This window comes from Cheilinus undulatus, linkage group 3, assembly GCF_018320785.1.
Source record: "Cheilinus undulatus linkage group 3, ASM1832078v1, whole genome shotgun sequence".
Classification (NCBI taxonomy): Eukaryota; Metazoa; Chordata; class Actinopteri; order Labriformes; family Labridae; genus Cheilinus; species Cheilinus undulatus.
In genome coordinates this window covers 887,731-909,970 of record NC_054867.1, presented here as the reverse complement: position 1 = coordinate 909,970, position 22,240 = coordinate 887,731, and the positions used below count along the sequence as shown (strand labels likewise).

Sequence of the window (22,240 nt, the reverse complement as noted above, 5' to 3'; positions counted from 1 at the left end):
TTCTTCTGTCCTGACCCTTCTGTCCTGACTCATCTGTCCTGACTCTTCTGTCCTGACTCTCCTGTCCTCACTCTGATGTCCTGACTCTTCTGTCCTGACTCTCCTGTCCTGACTCGTCTGTCCTGACTCCCCTGTCTTGACTCATCTGTCCTGACTCTCCTGTCCTGACTCTTCTGTCCTGACTCTCCTATCCTGACTCTCCTGTCCTGACTCTCCTGTCCTGACTCTTCTGTCCTGACCCTTCTGTCCTGACTCTGCTGTCCTGACCCTTCTGTCCTGACTCTTCTGTCCTGACTCTCCTGTCCTGACTCTTCTGTCCTGACCCTTCTGTCCTGACTCTCCTGTCCTGACTCTTCTGTCCTGACCCTTCTGTCCTGACTCTCCTGTCCTGACTCTGCTGTCCTGACTCTTCTGTCCTGACTCTCCTGTCCTGACTCCCCTGTCCTGACTCTGATGTCCTGACCATTCTGTCCTGACTCGTCTGTCCTGACCCTTCTGTCCTGACTCTCCTGTCCTGACTCGTCTGTTCTGACTCTTCTGTCCTGACTCTCCTGTCCTGACTCCCCTGTCCTGACTCTGCTGTCCTGACCCTTCTGTCCTGACTCTCCTGTCCTGACTCTTCTGTCCTGACTCTCCTGTCCTGACCCTTCTGTCCTGACTCTCCTGTCCTGACTCTCCTGTCCTGACTCTTCTGTCCTGACTCGTCTGTCTTGACTCTTCTATCATGACTCTTCTGTCCTGACCCTTCTGTCCTGACTCCCCTGTCTCGACTCATCTGTCCTGACTCTCCTGTCCTGACTCTTCTGTCCTGACTCTCCTGTCCTGACTCTCCTGTCCTGACTCTCCTGTCCTGACTCTTCTGTCCTGACCCTTCTGTCCTGACTCGTCTGTCCTGACTCTGCTGTCCTGACTCTTCTGTCCTGACTCTTCTGTCCTGACCCTTCTGTCCTGACTCTTCTGTCCTGAATCATCTGTTCTGACTCTCCTGTCCTGACTCTTCTGTCCTGACTCTTCTGTCCTGACTCTCCTGTCCTGACTCTCCTGTCCTGACTCTTCTGTCCTGACCCTTCTGTCCTGACTCTTCTGTCCTGAATCATCTGTTCTGACTCTCCTGTCCTGACTCTTCTGTCCTGACTCTTCTGTCCTGACTCTCCTGTCCTGACTCTCCTGTCCTGACTCTTCTGTCCTGACTCTCCTGTCCTGACTCTCCTGTCCTGTCCTGACTCTTTCGACTCTTCTGTCCTGACTCGTCTGTCCTGACTCTCCTGTCCTGACTCGTCTGTCCTGACTGTTCTGTCCTGACCCTTTTGTCCTGACTCTCCTGTCCTGACTCGTCTGTCCTGATTCTTCTGTCCTGACCCTTCTGTCCCGACTCTGCTGTCCTGACTCTTCTGTCCTGACTCATCTGTCCTGACTCTTCTGTCCTGACTCTCCTGTCCTCACTCTGATGTCCTGACTCTTCTGTCTTGACTCATCTGTCCTGACTCTCCTGTCCTGACTCACCTGTCCTGACTCCCCTGTCTTGACTCATCTGTCCTGACTCTCCTGTCCTGACTCTTCTGTCCTGACTCTCCTGTCCTGACTCTCCTGTCCTGACTCGTCTGTCCTTATTCTTCTGTCCTGACCCTTCTGTCCTGACTCATCTGTCCTGACTCTCCTGTCCTCACTCTGATGTCCTGACTCTTCTGTCCTGACTCTCCTGTCCTGACTCGTCTGTCCTGACTCCCCTGTCTTGACTCATCTGTCCTGACTCTCCTGTCCTGACTCTTCTGTCCTGACTCTCCTGTCCTGACTCTCCTGTCCTGACTCGTCTGTCCTGATTCTTCTGTCCTGACCCTTCTTTCCTGACTCATCTGTCCTGACTCTTCTGTCCTGACTCTTCTGTCCTGACTCCCCTGTCTTGACTCATCTGTCCTGACTCTCCTGTCCTGACTCTTCTGTCCTGACTCTCCTGTCCTGACTCTCCTGTCCTGACTCTCCTGTCCTGACTCTTCTGTCCTGACTCTGCTGTCCTGACCCTTCTGTCCTGACTCTTCTGTCCTGACTCTTCTGTCCTGACTCTTCTGTCCTGACTCTTCTGTCCTGACTCTGCTGTCCTGACCCTTCTGTCCTGACTCGTCTGTCCTGACTCTCCTGTCCTGACTCTTCTGTCCTGACTCTTCTGTCCTGACTCTGCTGTCCTGACTCTTCTGTCCTGACTCTCCTGTCCTGACTCTCCTGTCCTGACTCTGCTGTCCTGACTCTTCTGTCCTGACTCTCCTGTCCTGACTCCCCTGTCCTGACTCTGATGTCCTGACCATTCTGTCCTGACTCGTCTGTCCTGACTCTTCTGTCCTGACTCTCCTGTCCTGACTCTGCTGTCCTGACTCTTCTGTCCTGACTCTCCTGTCCTGACTCCCCTGTCCTGACTCTGCTGTCCTGACCCTTCTGTCCTGACTCTCCTGTCCTGACTCTTCTGTCCTAACTCTTCTGTCTTGACCCGTCTGTCCTGACTCTCCTGTCCTGACTCTCCTGTCCTGACTCTTCTGTCCCGACTCGTCTGTCTTGACTCTTCTATCATGACTCTTCTGTCCTGACCCTTCTGTCCTGACTCCCCTGTCTCGACTCATCTGTCCTGACTCTTCTGTCCTGACTCTCCTGTCCTGACTCTCCTGTCCTGACTCTCCTGTCCTGACTCTTCTGTCCTGACCCTTCTGTCCTGACTCGTCTGTCCTGACTCTTCTGTCCTGACTCTTCTGTCCTGACTCTTCTGTCCTGACTCTTCTGTCCTGACTCTCCTGTCCTGACTCTCCTGTCCTGACTCTTCTGTCCTGACTCTTCTGTCCTGACCCTTCTGTCCTGACTCTTCTGTCCTGAATCATCTGTTCTGACTCTCCTGTCCTGACTCTTCTGTCCTGACTCTTCTGTCCTGACTCTCCTGTCCTGACTCTCCTGTCCTGACTCTTCTGTCCTGACTCTCCTGTCCTGACTCTCCTGTCCTGTCCTGACTCTTTCGACTCTTCTGTCCTGACTCGTCTGTCCTGACTCTCCTGTCCTGACTCGTCTGTCCTGACTGTTCTGTCCTGACCCTTCTGTCCTGACTCTCCTGTCCTGACTCGTCTGTCCTGATTCTTCTGTCCTGACCCTTCTGTCCCGACTCATCTGTCCTGACTCTCCTGTCCTGACTCATCTGTCCTGACTCTTCTGTCCTGACTCTCCTGTCCTCACTCTGATGTCCTGACTCTTCTGTCCTGACTCTTCTGTCCTGACTCTCCTGTCCTGACTCTCCTGTCCTGACTCTTCTGTCCTGACTCTCCTGTCCTGACTCTCCTGTCCTGACCCTCCTCTCCCGACTCTTCTGTCCTGACTCTACTGTCCTGACTCTCCTGTCCTGACTCGTCTGTCCTGACTGTTCTGTCCTGACCCTTCTGTCCTGACTCTCCTGTCCTGACTCGTCTGTCCTGATTCTTCTGTCCTGACCCTTCTGTCCCGACTCTGCTGTCCTGACTCTTCTGTCCTGACTCATCTGTCCTGACTCTTCTGTCCTGACTCTCCTGTCCTCACTCTGATGTCCTGACTCTTCTGTCTTGACTCATCTGTCCTGACTCTGCTGTCCTGACTCACCGGGCCTGACTCCTGTCTTGACTCTCCTGTCCTGACTCTCCTGTCCTGACTCTTCTGTCCTGACTCTCCTGTCCTGACTCTCCTGTCCTGACTCGTCTGTCCTGACTCTTCTGTCCTGACCCTTCTGTCCTGACTCATCTGTCCTGACTCTCCTGTCCTCACTCTGATGTCCTGACTCTTCTGTCCTGACTCTCCTGTCCTGACTCGTCTGTCCTGACTCCCCTGTCTTGACTCATCTGTCCTGACTCTCCTGTCCTGACTCTTCTGTCCTGACTCTCCTGTCCTGACTCTCCTGTCCTGACTCGTCTGTCCTGATTCTTCTGTCCTGACCCTTCTTTCCTGACTCATCTGTCCTGACTCTTCTGTCCTGACTCTTCTGTCCTGACTCCGCTGTCTTGACTCATCTGTCCTGACTCTCCTGTCCTGACTCTTCTGTCCTGACTCTCCTGTCCTGACTCTCCTGTCCTGACTCTCCTGTCCTGACTCTTCTGTCCTGACTCTGCTGTCCTGACCCTTCTGTCCTGACTCTTCTGTCCTGACTCTTCTGTCCTGACTCTTCTGTCCTGACTCTTCTGTCCTGACTCTGCTGTCCTGACCCTTCTGTCCTGACTCGTCTGTCCTGACTCTCCTGTCCTGACTCTTCTGTCCTGACTCTTCTGTCCTGACTCTGCTGTCCTGACTCTTCTGTCCTGACTCTCCTGTCCTGACTCTCCTGTCCTGACTCTGCTGTCCTGACTCTTCTGTCCTGACTCTCCTGTCCTGACTCTCCTGTCCTGACTCTGATGTCCTGACCCTTCTGTCCTGACTCGTCTGTCCTGACTCTTCTGTCCTGACTCTCCTGTCCTGACTCTGCTGTCCTGACTCTTCTGTCCTGACTCTCCTGTCCTGACTCCCCTGTCCTGACTCTGCTGTCCTGACCCTTCTGTCCTGACTCTCCTGTCCTGACTCTTCTGTCCTAACTCTTCTGTCTTGACCCGTCTGTCCTGACTCTCCTGTCCTGACTCTCCTGTCCTGACTCTTCTGTCCCGACTCGTCTGTCTTGACTCTTCTATCATGACTCTTCTGTCCTGACCCTTCTGTCCTGACTCCCCTGTCTCGACTCATCTGTCCTGACTCTTCTGTCCTGACTCTCCTGTCCTGACTCTCCTGTCCTGACTCTCCTGTCCTGACTCTTCTGTCCTGACCCTTCTGTCCTGACTCGTCTGTCCTGACTCTTCTGTCCTGACTCTTCTGTCCTGACTCTTCTGTCCTGACTCTTCTGTCCTGACTCTCCTGTCCTGACTCTCCTGTCCTGACTCTTCTGTCCTGACTCTTCTGTCCTGACCCTTCTGTCCTGACTCTTCTGTCCTGACTCTTCTGTCCTGACTCTCCTGTCCTGACTCTTCTGTCCTGACTCTTCTGTCCTGACTCTCCTGTCCTGACTCTCCTGTCCTGACTCTTCTGTCCTGACTCTCCTGTCCTGACTCTCCTGTCCTGTCCTGACTCTTTCGACTCTTCTGTCCTGACTCGTCTGTCCTGACTCTCCTGTCCTGACTCGTCTGTCCTGACTGTTCTGTCCTGACCCTTCTGTCCTGACTCTCCTGTCCTGACTCGTCTGTCCTGATTCTTCTGTCCTGACCCTTCTGTCCCGACTCATCTGTCCTGACTCTCCTGTCCTGACTCATCTGTCCTGACTCTTCTGTCCTGACTCTCCTGTCCTCACTCTGATGTCCTGACTCTTCTGTCCTGACTCTCCTGTCCTGACTCACCTGTCCTGACTCCCCTGACTTGACTCATCTGTCCTGACTCTCCTGTCCTGACTCTTCTGTCCTGACTCTCCTGTCCTGACTCTCCTGTCCTGACTCGTCTGTCCTGATTCTTCTGTCCTGACCCTTCTGTCCTGACTCATCTGTCCTGACACTTCTGTCCTGACTCTCCTGTCCTCACTCTGATGTCCTGACTCTTCTGTCCTGACTCTCCTGTCCTGACTCGTCTGTCCTGACTCCCCTGTCTTGACTCATCTGTCCTGACTCTCCTGTCCTGACTCTTCTGTCCTGACCCTTCTGTCCTGACTCATCTGTCCTGACTCTTCTGTCCTGACTCTTCTGTCCTGACTCCCCTGTCTTGACTCATCTGTCCTGACTCTCCTGTCCTGACTCTTCTGTCCTGACTCTCCTGTCCTGACTCTCCTGTCCTGACTCTCCTGTCCTGACTCTTCTGTCCTGACTCTGCTGTCCTGACCCTTCTGTCCTGACTCTCCTGTCCTGACTCTTCTGTCCTGACTCTTCTGTCCTGACTCTCCTGTCCTGACTCTCCTGTCCTGACTCTGCTGTCCTGACCCTTCTGTCCTGACTCTTCTGTCCTGACTCTTCTGTTCTGACCCTTCTGTCCTGACTCTGCTGTCCTGACCCTTCTGTCCTGACTCGTCTGTCCTGACTCTCCTGTCCTGACTCTTCTGTCCTGACTCTTCTGTCCTGAGTCTGCTGTCCTGACTCTTCTGTCCTGACTCTCCTGTCCTGACTCTCCTGTCCTGACTCTGCTGTCCTGACTCTTCTGTCCTGACTCTCCTGTCCTGACTCCCCTGTCCTGACTCTGATGTCCTGACCATTCTGTCCTGACTCGTCTGTCCTGACCCTTCTGTCCTGACTCTCCTGTCCTGACTCTGCTGTCCTGACTCTTCTGTCCTGACTCTCCTGTCCTGACTCCCCTGTCCTGACTCTGCTGTCCTGACTCTTCTGTCCTGACCCTTCTGTCCCGACTCATCTGTCCTGACTCTTCTGTCCTGACTCATCTGTCCTGAATCTTCTGTCCTGACTCTCCTGTCCTCACTCTGATGTCCTGACTCTTCTGTCCTGACTCTCCTGTCCTGACTCGTCTGTCCTGACTCCCCTGTCTTGACTCTTCTGTCCTGACTCTCCTGTCCTGACTCTTCTGTCCTGACTCTCCTGTCCTGACTCTCCTGTCCTGACTCGTCTGTCCTGATTCTTCTGTCCTGACCCTTCTGTCCTGACTCATCTGTCCTGACTCTTCTGTCCTGACTCTCCTGTCCTCACTCTGATGTCCTGACTCTTCTGTCCTGACTCTCCTGTCCTGACTCTTCTGTCCTGACTCTCCTGTCCTGACTCTTCTGTCCTGACTCTCCTGTCCTGACTCTTCTGTCCTGACTCTCCTGTCCTGACTCTCCTGTCCTGACTCTCCTGTCCTGACTCTTCTGTCCTGACCCTTCTGTCCTGACTCTGCTGTCCTGACCCTTCTGTCCTGACTCTTCTGTCCTGACTCTCCTGTCCTGACTCTTCTGTCCTGACCCTTCTGTCCTGACTCTCCTGTCCTGACTCTTCTGTCCTGACCCTTCTGTCCTGACTCTCCTGTCCTGACTCTGCTGTCCTGACTCTTCTGTCCTGACTCTCCTGTCCTGACTCCCCTGTCCTGACTCTGATGTCCTGACCATTCTGTCCTGACTCGTCTGTCCTGACCCTTCTGTCCTGACTCTCCTGTCCTGACTCGTCTGTTCTGACTCTTCTGTCCTGACTCTCCTGTCCTGACTCCCCTGTCCTGACTCTGCTGTCCTGACCCTTCTGTCCTGACTCTCCTGTCCTGACTCTTCTGTCCTGACTCTCCTGTCCTGACCCTTCTGTCCTGACTCTCCTGTCCTGACTCTCCTGTCCTGACTCTTCTGTCCTGACTCGTCTGTCTTGACTCTTCTATCATGACTCTTCTGTCCTGACCCTTCTGTCCTGACTCCCCTGTCTCGACTCATCTGTCCTGACTCTCCTGTCCTGACTCTTCTGTCCTGACTCTCCTGTCCTGACTCTCCTGTCCTGACTCTCCTGTCCTGACTCTTCTGTCCTGACCCTTCTGTCCTGACTCGTCTGTCCTGACTCTGCTGTCCTGACTCTTCTGTCCTGACTCTTCTGTCCTGACCCTTCTGTCCTGACTCTTCTGTCCTGAATCATCTGTTCTGACTCTCCTGTCCTGACTCTTCTGTCCTGACTCTTCTGTCCTGACTCTCCTGTCCTGACTCTCCTGTCCTGACTCTTCTGTCCTGACTCTTCTGTCCTGACCCTTCTGTCCTGACTCTTCTGTCCTGAATCATCTGTTCTGACTCTCCTGTCCTGACTCTTCTGTCCTGACTCTTCTGTCCTGACTCTCCTGTCCTGACTCTCCTGTCCTGACTCTTCTGTCCTGACTCTCCTGTCCTGACTCTCCTGTCCTGTCCTGACTCTTTCGACTCTTCTGTCCTGACTCGTCTGTCCTGACTCTCCTGTCCTGACTCGTCTGTCCTGACTGTTCTGTCCTGACCCTTTTGCCCTGACTCTCCTGTCCTGACTCGTCTGTCCTGATTCTTCTGTCCTGACCCTTCTGTCCCGACTCATCTGTCCTGACTCTTCTGTCCTGACTCATCTGTCCTGACTCTTCTGTCCTGACTCTCCTGTCCTCACTCTGATGTCCTGACTCTTCTGTCTTGACTCATCTGTCCTGACTCTCCTGTCCTGACTCACCTGTCCTGACTCCCCTGTCTTGACTCATCTGTCCTGACTCTCCTGTCCTGACTCTTCTGTCCTGACTCTCCTGTCCTGACTCTCCTGTCCTGACTCGTCTGTCCTTATTCTTCTGTCCTGACCCTTCTGTCCTGACTCATCTGTCCTGACTCCCCCGTTCCTCACTCTGATGTCCTGACTCTTCTGTCCTGACTCTCCTGTCCTGACTCGTCTGTCCTGACTCCCCTGTCTTGACTCATCTGTCCTGACTCTCCTGTCCTGACTCTTCTGTCCTGACTCTCCTGTCCTGACTCTCCTGTCCTGACTCGTCTGTCCTGATTCTTCTGTCCTGACCCTTCTTTCCTGACTCATCTGTCCTGACTCTTCTGTCCTGACTCTTCTGTCCTGACTCCCCTGTCTTGACTCATCTGTCCTGACTCTCCTGTCCTGACTCTTCTGTCCTGACTCTCCTGTCCTGACTCTCCTGTCCTGACTCTCCTGTCCTGACTCTTCTGTCCTGACTCTGCTGTCCTGACCCTTCTGTCCTGACTCTTCTGTCCTGACTCTTCTGTCCTGACTCTTCTGTCCTGACTCTTCTGTCCTGACTCTGCTGTCCTGACCCTTCTGTCCTGACTCTTCTGTCCTGACTCTTCTGTCCTGACTCTTCTGTCCTGACTCTGCTGTCCTGACCCTTCTGTCCTGACTCGTCTGTCCTGACTCTCCTGTCCTGACTCTTCTGTCCTGACTCTTCTGTCCTGACTCTGCTGTCCTGACTCTTCTGTCCTGACTCTCCTGTCCTGACTCTCCTGTCCTGACTCTGCTGTCCTGACTCTTCTGTCCTGACTCTCCTGTCCTGACTCCCCTGTCCTGACTCTGATGTCCTGACCATTCTGTCCTGACTCGTCTGTCCTGACCCTTCTGTCCTGACTCTCCTGTCCTGACTCTGCTGTCCTGACTCTTCTGTCCTGACTCTCCTGTCCTGACTCCCCTGTCCTGACTCTGCTGTCCTGACCCTTCTGTCCTGACTCTCCTGTCCTGACTCTTCTGTCCTGACTCTTCTGTCCTGACCCTTCTGTCCTGACTCTCCTGTCCTGACTCTTCTGTCCTGACCCTTCTGTCCTGACTCTCCTGTCCTGACTCTTCTGTCCTGACTCTTCTGTCCTGACCCTTCTGTCCTGACTCTCCTGTCCTGACTCTGATATCCTGACTCTTCTGTCCTGACCCTTCTGTCCTGACTCTCCTGTCCTGTCTCTGCTCTCCTGACTCTCCTGTCCTGACTCTGCTGGCCTGACTCTGCTGTCCTGACTCTGCTGTCCTGACTATCCTGTCCTGACTCTGCTGTCCTGACTCTTCTGTCCTGACTCTTCTGTCCTGACTCTGCTGTCCTGACTCTTCTGTCCTGACTCTTCTGTCCTGACTCTGCTGTCCTGACTCTCCTGTCCTGACTCTGCTGTCCTGACTCTTCTGTCCTGCTTCTGCTGTCCTGACTCTCCTGTCTTGACTCTGCTGTCCTGACTCTCCTGTCCTGACTCTGATGTCCTGACTCTTCTGTCCTGCTTCTGCTGTCCTGACTCTCCTGTCCTGACTCTGCTGTCCTGACTCATCTGTCCTGACTCTCCTGTCCTGACTCTCCTGTCCTGACTCTGCTGTCCTGACTCCTCTGTCTTGACTCTTCTGTCCTGACTCTCCTGTCCTGACTCATCTGTCCTGACTCTCCTGTCCTGACTCTCCTGTCCTGACTCTTCTGTCCTGACTCTTCTGTCCTGACTCTCCTGTCCTCACTCTGATGTCCTGAATCTCCTGTCCTGGCTCTGCTGTACTGACTCGTCTGTCCTGACTCTCCTGTCTTGACTCTCCTGTCCTGACTCATCTGTCCTGACTCTCCTGTCCTGACTCTGCTGTCCTGACTCTCCTGTCCTGACCCTTCTGTCCTGACTCTCCTGTCCTGACTCTTCTGTCCTGACTCTTCTGTCCTGACTCTGCTGTACTGACTCTCCTGTTCTGACTCTCCTGTCCTGTCTCTCCTGTCCTGACCCTTCTGTCCTGACTCTCCTGTCCTGACTCTGATGTCCTGACTCTCCTGTCCTGACTCTGCGGTCCTGTCTCTTCTGTCCTGACCCTTCTGTCCTGACTCTCCTGTCCTGACTCTGATGTCCTGTCTCTTCTGTCCTGACCCTTCTGTCCTGACTCTCCTGTCCTGACTCTGATGTCCTGACTCTCCTGTCCTGACTCTGCTCTCCTGACTCTTCTGTCTTGACCCGTCTGTCCTGACTCTGCTGTCCCGACTCTTCTGTCTTGACTCATCTGTCCTGACTCTGCTGTCCTGACTCGTCTGTCCTGAATCATCTGTTCTGACTCTTCTGTCCTAACCCTTCTGTCCTGACTCTGCTGTTCTGACTCTCCTGTCCTGACTTTTCTGTCCTGACTCTTCTGTCCTGACTCCCCTGTCTTGACTCTGCTGTCCTGACCCTTCTGTCCTGACTCGTCTGTCCTGACTCTCCTGTCCTTACTCTGATGTCCTGACTCTCCTGTCCTGACTCTGCTGTCCTGTCTCTTCTGTCCTGACCCTTCTGTCCTGTCTCTCCTGTCCTGACTCTGATGTCCTGTCTCTTTTGTCCTGACCCTTCCGTCCTGACTCCTCTGTCCTGACTCGTCTGTCCTGAATCATCTGTTCTGACTCTTCTGTCCTAACCCTTCTGTCTTGACTCTGCTGTCCTGACTCTTCTGTCCTGACTCGTCTGTCCTGACTCTCCTGTCCTTACTCTCCTGTCCTGACTCTCCTGTCCTGACTCTTCTGTCCTGACTCGTCTGTCCTGACTCTCCTGTCCTGACTCTCCTGTCCTTACTCTCCTGTCCTGACTCTTCTGTCCTGACTCGTCTGTCCTGACTCTCCTGTCCTTACTCTCCTGTCCTGACTCTCCTGTCCTGACTCTCCTGTCCTGAATCTCCTGTCCTGACTCTCCTGTCCTGACTCTTCTGTCCTGACTCTGCTGTCCTGACTCTCCTGTCCTGACTCTCCTGTCCTGACTCTGATGTCCTGACTTGTCGTTCTTGGATGCGGCTGCTGTAGGAAAAGCTGCAGGTCCCGTGTCAACGACACAAATAGGAGATGTCAAAAACAGCAGGTACAGCAGAATAAAGTGTTTGCTTCAGCTACATTCACACACATCAGTGTCTTTATGCAGGCCTGAGCAGAGATGAGGGCGTGTTTAGTGGTGCTCTAAAATACCATCACAGGTAATTCTTAGGAATAAACTGATTTTTTTATATAAGCTGATCCTTCTCTCTTTTAAAGGTTTATTTTTGGGTATTTTATGCCTTTACTTGACAGAGGAGAGGACAGTGGATAGAGTCGGAAACAGGGAAGAGAGCGGGGAGAGACATGCGGTAAAGGGCCTCAGGCCGGACCCGAACCCGGGCTGCCCGCGCACATGGGGCGCGCGCCTCATCAATTCTGCCACCTGCGCCCCAGCTGATCCTTCTCTCATAAATTCTAGGCTCTCTCTTTAACCAGCTCTGCAGCCCTGAAAACATTTCATACTGTTAAATATATTATCAACAAATGAGGTGGTTTTGGGAAAATAAAATAAGAAAAAAAACATTTAATCTGACCGAAGCTGTGGGACAGACTGTTTTAGAGCAGGGTTCCTACAAACCCTTGGAAGTCAAACTTTCAAGATTTTTAAGATCTTTTAAAAACCTGAACTAAGAAATTAAATATACTTTTTATGAGGCAAACAGTCAAAAATGATAGATGTGAGATTTCTCAGTGCACCAGACCAGGGCAGAATTTTTGGATTTAATGTACAGTTCATGAAACGTCTAGTGGTAGGACAAAGCTGATTCTATTCTTTATGTAAAACTTTTAAGACAGTCACAGCAGTGTGAACTGATCCAGTTTAGATCAGCCAGTTTATGGCATTACCAGATTTTAGGACAAAAAGGCCCATCAGGAGCCTCAACAACCAGCCACACCGTAGAGCCAACAGAGGCTGCTGTATTAATTAGTTCCTGTTTATCAGCAGTAAAGGCTCAGGGTTCTCACGAGCTGTTCTGATGAAATACAGTCTCAGTAGGTCGTAATTTCTCTGCTTCTTAAAGCCAAGATCAATTCTTCTAAACCAGGGGTCAGAAACTGGTGGCCTCTGGGCCCATTAATAATATCTGGCCTCATATTTATGTATTTTTCTTAAAAACAATGTCCTGGCATTCAGTGTCATGCCGTTGTCATGAAAAGGTTAAACTGTAAATGGGGCACTGATAGCAGGGATCCTGAGAGGACAGAGAATGGTGTTTATTATGTCCCCTATATCCATAGAGCTCATAGAAACACAGCTAGTGTGTGTGTGTGTGTGTGTGTGTGTGTGTGTGTGTCAGGTCAATGAGGACGTCTACGTTTGTTCTCAGGTAAGAGAACATGGCCAGCATTGTTAGCTGCACACTCACAGGTACATATAACCTCAGTTACTATCTCGTTAATATCATGGACAACATTAAGATGCTACAGGCTTTGCTACGTAGTGTTACATAAGGTAGCTAATCGCTGCATTGACCAGCTCAGTTTGTAAACTACGACAGAACCTGCCTGCCAAGCTCTCCTTACTTCCTGGAGCTGTGAAAGTCTGCGACCTCGTTCTGTCCTGTCGCTCTGATTGGCCTGTCATGAATGTGACAGACTGAATGTTCGTCCAATCACCTTTCAAAAATTTTTGAAACGTCCCGCCCTTCCCAAACTCAGTTTTGAGGTTTCTGTGATGACTGAAATAAATCCACGCCATCTGATGAGTTACGTTCGCACTTGAAGCAATCAACCAAGATCCAAAAACAAATCCAGTCATGTTTTCTTTTTCTGTAAGTAGAAGGAAGTCCTCTAAATATGACCTGATTTCTAAGGCTGCTGTTTGAGATAAAGGATTTTATTTATTTCTAAATTTGATATTTTCCGCTAAAATGAACTGGATCATGAATCTTTAGAAGTAAAAGTCACCGGGTCTGATTCATAAAGGTGAAGTGAAGCCTCTGTGATCTCAGTACCCCGTCCCAAAGCCCCCCCCAACTGAGCTGCAGAGCAAACACTTTATGTGCCAGGGCCGTTTTAGCGTAACAGTACCGGGACCGTTCCGTTACCTTCAGAGTTCTGGCGTGAAGCGGCTCCTCGGATCCTGAAGGCCTGTCTGGTTCTGCTACGTTCCCCAAAGCTCCAGCTCTTTGGTACCTTACTGGGACTGTCCTCTAGACTCGGCTCCATGCTGGGGGACCGCCGCAGAGCCTGGACACCTGCCATGCTCCCAGGAACCGCGGTACCCACACCAGGACTGGGACCCACGGAGGGGGTAACACCAGGGACGACTGTGGGAACTACCAGAGACAAGGGCATCAAGGATGGGACGGGGCAGGTTCTGATGGGTATCTGTTGGTTTCCCTGGTTCACGTCACCTCAGGAATCAGGTTTTCTGTCAGACTAGCTCTAGGTGAAGTGGTATGACTACTAGCCGTATTACTATTACTGGCTGGAGTCTCTACACTGGTTTCAAATGTAGAACTAGACTGTCCTGAGACCCACCATGCTGAGGAGAGCCTTTCCCTTTGGTTCCTGAACTCCGGGGGGAAGAGAAGACCCTCTCCTTCAGGCTGACCTTCTGACTGCTGAGAGAGAAAGACCAAACATCAGAAAGATCGGAGATCGAGAAAGACAGAGAGAAATGTCCTGAAGTCCTTTCCCTCAGTATCGTCCTGTTGTGTCTCAGCCCCAAAACCGCATAAATGCTCCTTTATTCTCCTTTACATATGACAATTATTCAGAATGACCATGCTCATACACAGGACGTGAACTGCTGGAAAAAAGAGGGGGCGTTATGTCTACAAAAGTGTGCCTTCATGTATAGCCAGGTGTAAACGGGGCTTTCAAGCCTATTCTGTCTGTATTTTTGAGTCTGTGGGGTAATGACGGCTTTACTAGCTCTTCCTGACACGGAGGATTCTCTGATGCTACGGTCCACAGGAGAATGCCTGTCTGACGTTCCTTCTAAAATCAAGAACCAGCTGGAAATATCTGCCTCCATCCCGCTGGCAGGGACGATGTGCTGTCTGCAGACGAGTCAGTTTAAAGAGCTCTTTTATGTGAACCACAGAGACAAAGTCTGTGGTTGGTCTTAGTCTCACCAATATTTGCACTCACATCAGTCAAGGGTCAGAGCACTGCTGGATTTAATAACAGCTAAAGTGTTGGCTGACCACATGATCCTTAAAGCTGAGTCAAATGATCTGGATCAATAAAAAAATCCCAGCTCTGCAGCTGACGGTGAACATTTATCTTTTAATTATTATTATTATTATTATTATTCTTGCTAGTTGTATTAGCTCGAGACGCTGTTAGAGTTTTCTCCGTTCACATCTGAAGATTCATCTGGAATAAACATAAACGAGACTTTTAAAAGGGAACTTTGACCTTTGTCACAGTCTGTTGTGATTTCACTCAGCAGAACTCAGACCGTAGGAGACTAAGGCCCCGTCCACACAGAGACGAAAACGATATATTTCCGTTTTGTTTTAAAGAAGTTTTCCGTTAATACGGAGTTGTTTTAGGAACCACTGAAACGGCTGAAAACACTGTAGTGCATATGCCAAGCCTGTATGTGGCGCTGCCACAGAAATGCACCAAAAGAGAGAAGATCACAGAAAACTGACACAAACTTTCTTCTAGTTGCCCTCCTGGTTGTTCTCCATGTTGGATTTAAGAACATCTGGTGTGTGCTGTTCTCGGTGGTAAAGGAGCATCAGACGTGCTGTAAAAGCCATAACAAGCTCAGCAGCTTCTACAGCACCAACACAACCCTGTAATCCGCCATGTTTGTTTTGGTCAGGCCTGCGCAGGCGCCTTAAGAGAGCTACGCTATGTGTGACGTAATCATTTCAAGAAAGATGCGGATAGCCGTCCATACGGAGACGAAGCGGTAGTCGTTTACGGATTTATGCACTCTGGGACCCGTTTTAAAAAGTATCGTTTACAGTCACCCGAAACGCTGTTTCCGTGTGGATGAAATGCCGATACGAGAAAAAACTTTTGTGTATACACCTGAATTCGTTTCCATGTGGGCGGGGCCTAAGACACAGCTGACACTAAAACCATCTTCTCTAAACCTAAACCAGTAAGAGGCAGATTACTGAAAAAATAAAGGGAACTAAGCACACTGGGTCTGGTCTGGGGTCTTAAAGTCAGGAGCAGGAAGTGAACTCTGACCTGGGAGACGGTTCAGGCTGGACGTCTTTTCTGCAGAAAAACAGAAAAAAGAAGACTTTTAGAAATGTCTGGCATTGTAAATGCTGAGATAGGGATGGGCCAAACTATTGATAAGGCCCCACCGCAGACCTGAGTCAGCTCTGACTACTGTGCCAACTATAATATACGTATGAATATTTCACTGAAAAAAATAATAATAATGGGATTAAAATATTTCCTTTGATTCAATCCTAAAGGTGATATGAGAAGAAACGGAAAATTCTAACTTTCATCAGTTTCATCAATTTGAAAGTTTTGCCAGAAATGTTAAAATATTTGACAAAAATTTTTGCAGAGTAAAAAAAAAAGATTTTTTAGTATTTTTATCAGATTTATTTTTTCATCCTACATTTCTGAAAATCAAAAATTTATAGAAACTTCATCAACATTCTACAGCTTTTCTCAAAGAATCAAAAACGAAGTTAAAATGTCAGATAATTGAATATTTTACATAAATTCAGCCATTTTTGTTGGAATTCTTAGAAAAAAAATCTAAACTTTTTTTCTGGAAATCTTTAAACTTAAGTTTAAAAAATACAAAAATGTCGACATTTTTGTGTTCTAATTTGGTGGAAATTTTGAGCTTCATCAAAATCTTTTTGTCAACACCTCTGGGATTCGCCATCCAAAATTTGAAACATTAAAACATTTTTGAGTCCTCATTCAAAAAAATCTGAATTTAAAAAGTTGTACTCAAACATTTCTAGAACTTCATCTAATTGCACTGAAATAAACCTGATCATATCGCTCTATATCCTGTGATATTGTGTTACACCCATTCAGGTTGTATTGTGTAGTAATGTACAGCACCACAGCATATTGTATTACACTGTTTCACATGGCAATGTCTCTTATTCTGTTGTATGATTTCATATAAACCGTACCCTGTTGTATCCAGTTTTATCAGGTATTTTATGGTTTTCATGTCGTCATACTGAATCATAAGTTACCCTGCGATGCCCACCCCTAATGAAACTTTACTGACTGTTCCCTCAGTGGTACTTCTAAAGTAATAATGTCTTGTATTTAACGGGTTTCAGACCTGAAAGACAGTCCTGATTTGTTCTTGAGGTTCCTCAGCAGATCGAGCTGATTGAGTGGAGGAATCAACCTGCAGACAGACGTACAGATTTATCATGAGAGACACACAGATATAAAACCCTAATGATGGACTAGGGTAGGGGTGTCCAAACTCTTTCCCCTGAGAGCCACAAACAAAAATATATAAGGACGTCAGGGCCACTTTAACGTCCACAAGGTGAGGTACATGACATCGGTTAAGTCAGGAGCAGAATGGAGGAGGAGCTGGGGTGGAGGAGAGGTGCATTAGCAGAGCGTGGCCAGGTAAGAGCAGTTTAAATCAGGCAGCATGAGAGCAACTGGCCAATGCTGTGCTAGGAGCAGATCAGCTGGCCATCAGCTGACGAGGACTTGCAGTGGATCAGCTGATCGGGGCAGTGCTTGACTCCTTGGCCCGCCTTGACTAATGCTCGATTTAATGGCTGACAAGGTAAACAGACAATCATTTCCAGGTCTTTGGGGACACCAACCAGATCTCAGGTGACCCTGTGTGGCCCTAGCTGTCACTGGCTCCACCCCCAGAATGTTATTGGTTACTGCTATTTACTGCCAGAGAGTTAGAAAACAAGATACTGTTATTATTTTGGTTGCCAATATATTTGTCATGTACATATCAATAAACTCTTCAAGATGTTTGTTTACAGAATTAGCCTGATAGTACTGAAACTATGAAGTTCAGTACAGTCAGGCAAAAGCTTCAAGTTTAAAGGGTGGCCATATTTCACTTTATTTCTAGAATTTGCTGCAGGCCGATCAAAATTTGACCATAGTTTGGACAGCCCTGGGTTAGGATTATCTCACCTGTACATGGGGACGGAGACGGTCCTCTCATAATAATCCCATGTTGACGTCAGATCAGTCCGGGTCAGATTGGTGGCGTAAACTCTCCACGCCGCCTACAGAGACAGAAGGAAGAGTTTAGAATCAGAGCGTAGAAACATCTGGAAACATCTATAAAAACACTGATATTCACATTTAAACTCTAGACCTGAGGTCTCAGAGCTAAACGTGATCATCACGTGTCCCTACAGCACACGGGCTGATGATGGAGCAATCAGTTCGCTCGGTTCGGATTCGTTCGCTCACCTGGATGAGTCCGGCTGCAGGATTTCTTCTCTTCTCAAAGTGCTTCTGTCGGTGCTGCTCCTGAACCTTCAGGGCGAACCCAGAGCCCAGGATGCCCTAAAACAGAGAGACAGGTGAGCTGGGAGCAGGTGGAGGCGGAGCTAACTCAGGTAAGCTCCTGTAGACATTGGTCAGACTCACAGCAGGCAGAGCGAAGAATGAAACTCCAATTAACGTGAAGGTGGCCGCCAGCAGGCGCCCGTTCCAGGTGATGGGGAACTTGTCTCCATAACCAATAGTCGTCAAGGTGATCTGAGAGAAGCAGACAGCCAATCAGATCGTCTCGATGAGGAAGAGGTCAGGAGTAAAACTAGTAAACCTAGCCTGTTAAAGAGTATATATTAGCGTGTTATTCTCACCAGTCCCCACCAGAGGGCGTCTGCGTACGTCTCAAACTGCTCGTTGTCTTCTTTTTCTGCCAAATAAACGAGGAAACTGGCGAGGATGAGACACAGGAAGCCAATGTACCACGCAGTGATCAACTCCTGCAGAGAGACGGATGAAGAGAGAGAACATGTGAGGGACACAGAGACCATCTCAGTCCACGTCTGATCCCTAGAACTCCAACTCTGCAGGATTTAAGAGACGACTGATTCAGCTTTTGATGCTGGATTCACTTTTTCTGTTTTTACAGATTTTTAAAATCACTGTTGATTTGACTTTAACCGTGTGTGTATGTGATAGAATGTTGTTCTCCTTTAGAACAGCACAGCAACAACGAGCAGAGCTAATGTGATTGGTCCATCCTCTACCTGTTTCCTATTGGTGGGTTGATCATAAAATCCAGAGCAGAGATACACATCAAACACAGAAAAAGCTGCACATTAAAAAATGTGTGCCTGTACGAAACATTCTCTGCACACTCAAAACCTGTTTCTGCTCTGGAGCTTCAGAGAAAACAGCCACTAGGAGACAGGTAGAGCAGGGGTGTCAAACCCAAGGCCCGGGGGCCAAATCCGGCCATGATCAGTTATACCTGGCCCACCAGATTCAGTCATATTTTATTCTAACTGGCCCACTGGTTTGAGGTCTGCAGATTTCCTCCAGTTTAAAAATGTAAACCTAGCCCTGATGATTAAAAAGATGTTTCTTCTGCCATCCAAACAGGAAAAAAAGTTAAAATAATCAGATAAAAAGTCAGGAATGTGGGAAAATACATTTCTGTTTCATTTCATATTCTTAATTTTGCATCTCAGTTATCACACAAAGTTATGGTTTTGACTTTTCATTTCATATTTTGACCTTTTCAATTCACATTTTTGACTTTTTATCTTATTCTTTATCTTTTTTTGATCCTCAATTTTAAAATGTTATGTTTTATTTTGACCTTTTAAACTCACCATTTCATTTTTTTCTCACATCTTTTCTTTTTCATCTCTAACTTTTATCTCATAATTTTGCCTTCTGCATCCTATATTTAGAATTTTGAGTAATATCTTGACCTGTAAAACTCCAAATTTATTTTTTTTTCTCCGGCTTTGACATTTTTAACAGGTGATTTTGAAATTTATCTCATATTTTGACCTTTAAAACATATAAATTTATGATTTCAAATTCGTATCTCATGTTTTAACTGTTAAAAATCATGATTTTTCTGATATATTTGCCTTTTAAAAACATGATTTTGACTTTAAAGGCCTTTAGAGCTAATACGTTTTATTTTTATCTCAGATTCTGAGCCTTTAAACGTACCATTTTTACTTTTTTTAAATCTCAAAATCATTTATCATCAATGCTATGGTTTTTTTCTCCCATAATTCATTGCTGGTGAAAATGAGGTTAACAGTTTGTGGTTAAACGTTGGCCCTGTTCGGCCCTCAGGGTAGACCCAAATCCTGAATCCGGCCCCTGCTGTGACTGAGTTTGACACCCCTGAGTTAGAGGATGGACCAATCACGTCAGCTCTGCCCGTTGTTGCTACGCAGTTCTCCTTTGATCTTACACACATCATCCCAGCCCCATAACTCCACCCCAGCTCCTCCTACTGACTTCACCTTCATCACAAAGAGCCCAAAGACAGGTTTACTCAAAGGTAATAAGAAAAATCTCAGCCCTCTAGCAAAACTATGACTTTAAATATTCACCCACCACCTTTTATTCCATGATTAAGGGTGCACTCATACTAGGCCATCCGTACCTAACCGTGCTGAGGCCCATCTGACCCCGTCCCCTGTCCCCCCTTTGGCCCGCACTCACACTGCTTAACGCATCCAGGCCTGGGCACAGATACGTCACACGCCTGATCAGAGTTCTAAGTACTTCTGCTGAATGAAACCCGGACTTTTGTGCCACGAACTGTGCCTTTTCTCAGCGTAATCCTGGATGCCTGCTGCACCAAACAAGCTCTCATGTGTCCAGAGCAGGATTAAATGTTCAATTAAAAGTTTTTTTACCGTGACGAGAGCAATTTTAACCCTCTGATGAGAGCTGGAGGTTTAATAAAGGATTAATAAACGATGCTCCGCTCAAACGTAAGCGAGCAAGATCACAGTCTCACTTCATGAAACAGAATTAGAGGTAAATTATTTCAGCGGATGATAGTTTGGTATTATAATTTTATAATCAGAGAGGTTAAATCAGCCGTGTGATTAACCCCGGCACACACTATTTGGCACTCTCCTTTACGCACGGAGGATGTCATCTTATTATTATTCAACAAACATGAGCATAAATCATTCTAGATTATAACCAACACAATATGAGAAAAAAATATCTAAGTGAGATTTTGGCTTAAACAGCAAATTTGATATTGATTGCTACACTGAAGAGATAATCATTTTTTAATGTTATTCTCATTTTGATTAAGAAAATCATATACAGGTGAAGAAAAAGTAAGACTGTAGTCAACTATACTGAAACAGACCCGTGTAAGTATGCTGTGTAGAGCATGAAGTCTCAAAAAATCTCAAATCTGAAAAACAAATCAAATTTGTGTTTTGACACAGGAAACAAAAATATTTCACTGTCTGCTATTTGAAAATTGCAGCGAGCCATACTGCGATTTATGCTCTGTTTACACGACAACGTTTTCAGGTGAAAACGCAAAAGTTTTGAAGCGTTCTGGCTGTTTACACAAGAACGGCGTTCTGGTGCCTGAAAACGGAACAATTTGGAAATGGGCTGCAAAGTGGAAGTTTTTCAAAACGCCCTCGTTTCCGTGTAAACAGGGAAAACGACGCCTTCTGAAACGCACATGCGCACTACGCAGTCAGCTGTCAGCTGTCAGCTGTCACGCGTAAGTGTCGCAGCGCTCTGAATCCTCGGCAGCTCCAGTCTGTTGTAGTTTTCTGTGATTCAGCTCATCCTGTCACAGACAGCTGGATTTAGAAAAGGGGTCGCATTATTCTGGTTTAGAGGGCTATCAGTGCCACTTTCTTTAGATAAAGTCATGCTATTCATTTTGGAAATGATTAATTTTCCTTCTCCATCACCGTCACCGTCATACTGAGGCAGAGAAATTTCACGGCTCATATTAACACAAAAATGCTTTGCTAGACCAGTCTTGTTCTAACGTAGATATCGTTCATTCTCCACGGACTAATTCAGCTCCTGCAGCCTTTAACTTCTGGTGGATTTTCTCATAAAGCGCGGCGCTGCTCATGAGCGCAGCTGGAGCCTTTTTTTCAGAATGATATTTCTATTTTCCTAAATATCTGCTTCTCAGAAATGATTTAGACTTTATCTTCTTTCTGTAAGTTTTAATAACTAACTTCAGCCCGTAGACTCCTGTCTCCTCAGCGGCTACATATCAGAGCTCAGCTGATGGAGGAGACAGGATTAAAGCTTCTGTGTTAAGGTTAAAAAGATAGTTCATCACTTCAAGAAGCAGATAAAATTGACAAAGGGGAAGTAGAAATATTGTTCTGAAAAGGCTATCGTTCTTTTGCTGCGCTAAAAGCAGGAAGCGCTGCACTTTCTCAGAAAATCCAGGAGAAATCAAAGATTTAGGAGAAAAATCAAACAGTCTTAACAGGATTCTGTTATAATCAGACTGGTCTCTCAATGCATTTTTGTGTTTATATGTGCCCTAAAATGTCGCTGCCGCGCTACGATGGTGATGAGGAGGAGGATTTAGTGATGAATTACTCTCAGGCACACGTGTGTGATAAAGATGTTACATATTCTCAAAAACACATGAGAAACACTGTCCTTGTTGTAGAGTAGGTCTGCAACGATTCGTCGACTTAATCGTTTGTGTCAACTATAAAAATTTGTCAATGCGAGAATTCAAGCGTCGACGCGTCGTAGTATTGGTTTTTATATTGGTAAAATCTAGTACCACCCGGTAAGGACTCATCTGTACTTGCAGTTCACTACAGGAAGTGGTGGGGGCAGTATCGCTCCCACTGTTTACATTATTCACAGAAACTGAGAAGAAGAAGTTAAGCACGGCAGAAAGTACGGAGAACACACCAAAAAGCCGACCCAGAGCTTCTAAAGTTTGGGAACATTTTACAGAAAACAAACTGGCGAAACAAGTCAACTGCAAACTGTGTCGAGTCAAACTCTCGTACCATGGCAGCGCTACGGCAAGGCACGAACACCTGAAAACGTAAACACACTGTAGCTGACGCGTCTTCAAATACCGCGAGTGGGCAAGTTTGCAAGTTGCATGAATATCTTTTAGATCTTTTGCATTGAGTTACTGAGCCCTTTGTGCTTCAGCCACGAGGATTAACTCCAGTAGCCTACTTAT

At 48.0% G+C, this 22,240-nt stretch overlaps 1 protein-coding gene across 2 annotated transcripts in view; it reads right to left on the bottom strand.

Moving 5' to 3' along the window:
* Positions 1 to 22,240, bottom strand: part of LOC121506895 (potassium voltage-gated channel subfamily KQT member 2-like) — a 92,310-nt gene that overhangs the window by 18,265 nt on the left and 51,805 nt on the right. For both annotated transcript variants that reach the window (XM_041782907.1, XM_041782908.1), the window contains exons 6-13: positions 17,904 to 18,029; positions 17,686 to 17,796; positions 17,506 to 17,601; positions 17,221 to 17,315; positions 16,382 to 16,450; positions 15,301 to 15,330; positions 13,624 to 13,706; positions 13,188 to 13,418 (exon numbers count right to left, since the gene is read on the bottom strand). In XM_041782907.1, coding sequence (XP_041638841.1) covers positions 13,188 to 13,418; positions 13,624 to 13,706; positions 15,301 to 15,330; positions 16,382 to 16,450; positions 17,221 to 17,315; positions 17,506 to 17,601; positions 17,686 to 17,796; positions 17,904 to 18,029 — 841 coding nt within the window. The remainder of the gene's footprint in view (positions 1 to 13,187; positions 13,419 to 13,623; positions 13,707 to 15,300; positions 15,331 to 16,381; positions 16,451 to 17,220; positions 17,316 to 17,505; positions 17,602 to 17,685; positions 17,797 to 17,903; positions 18,030 to 22,240) is intronic.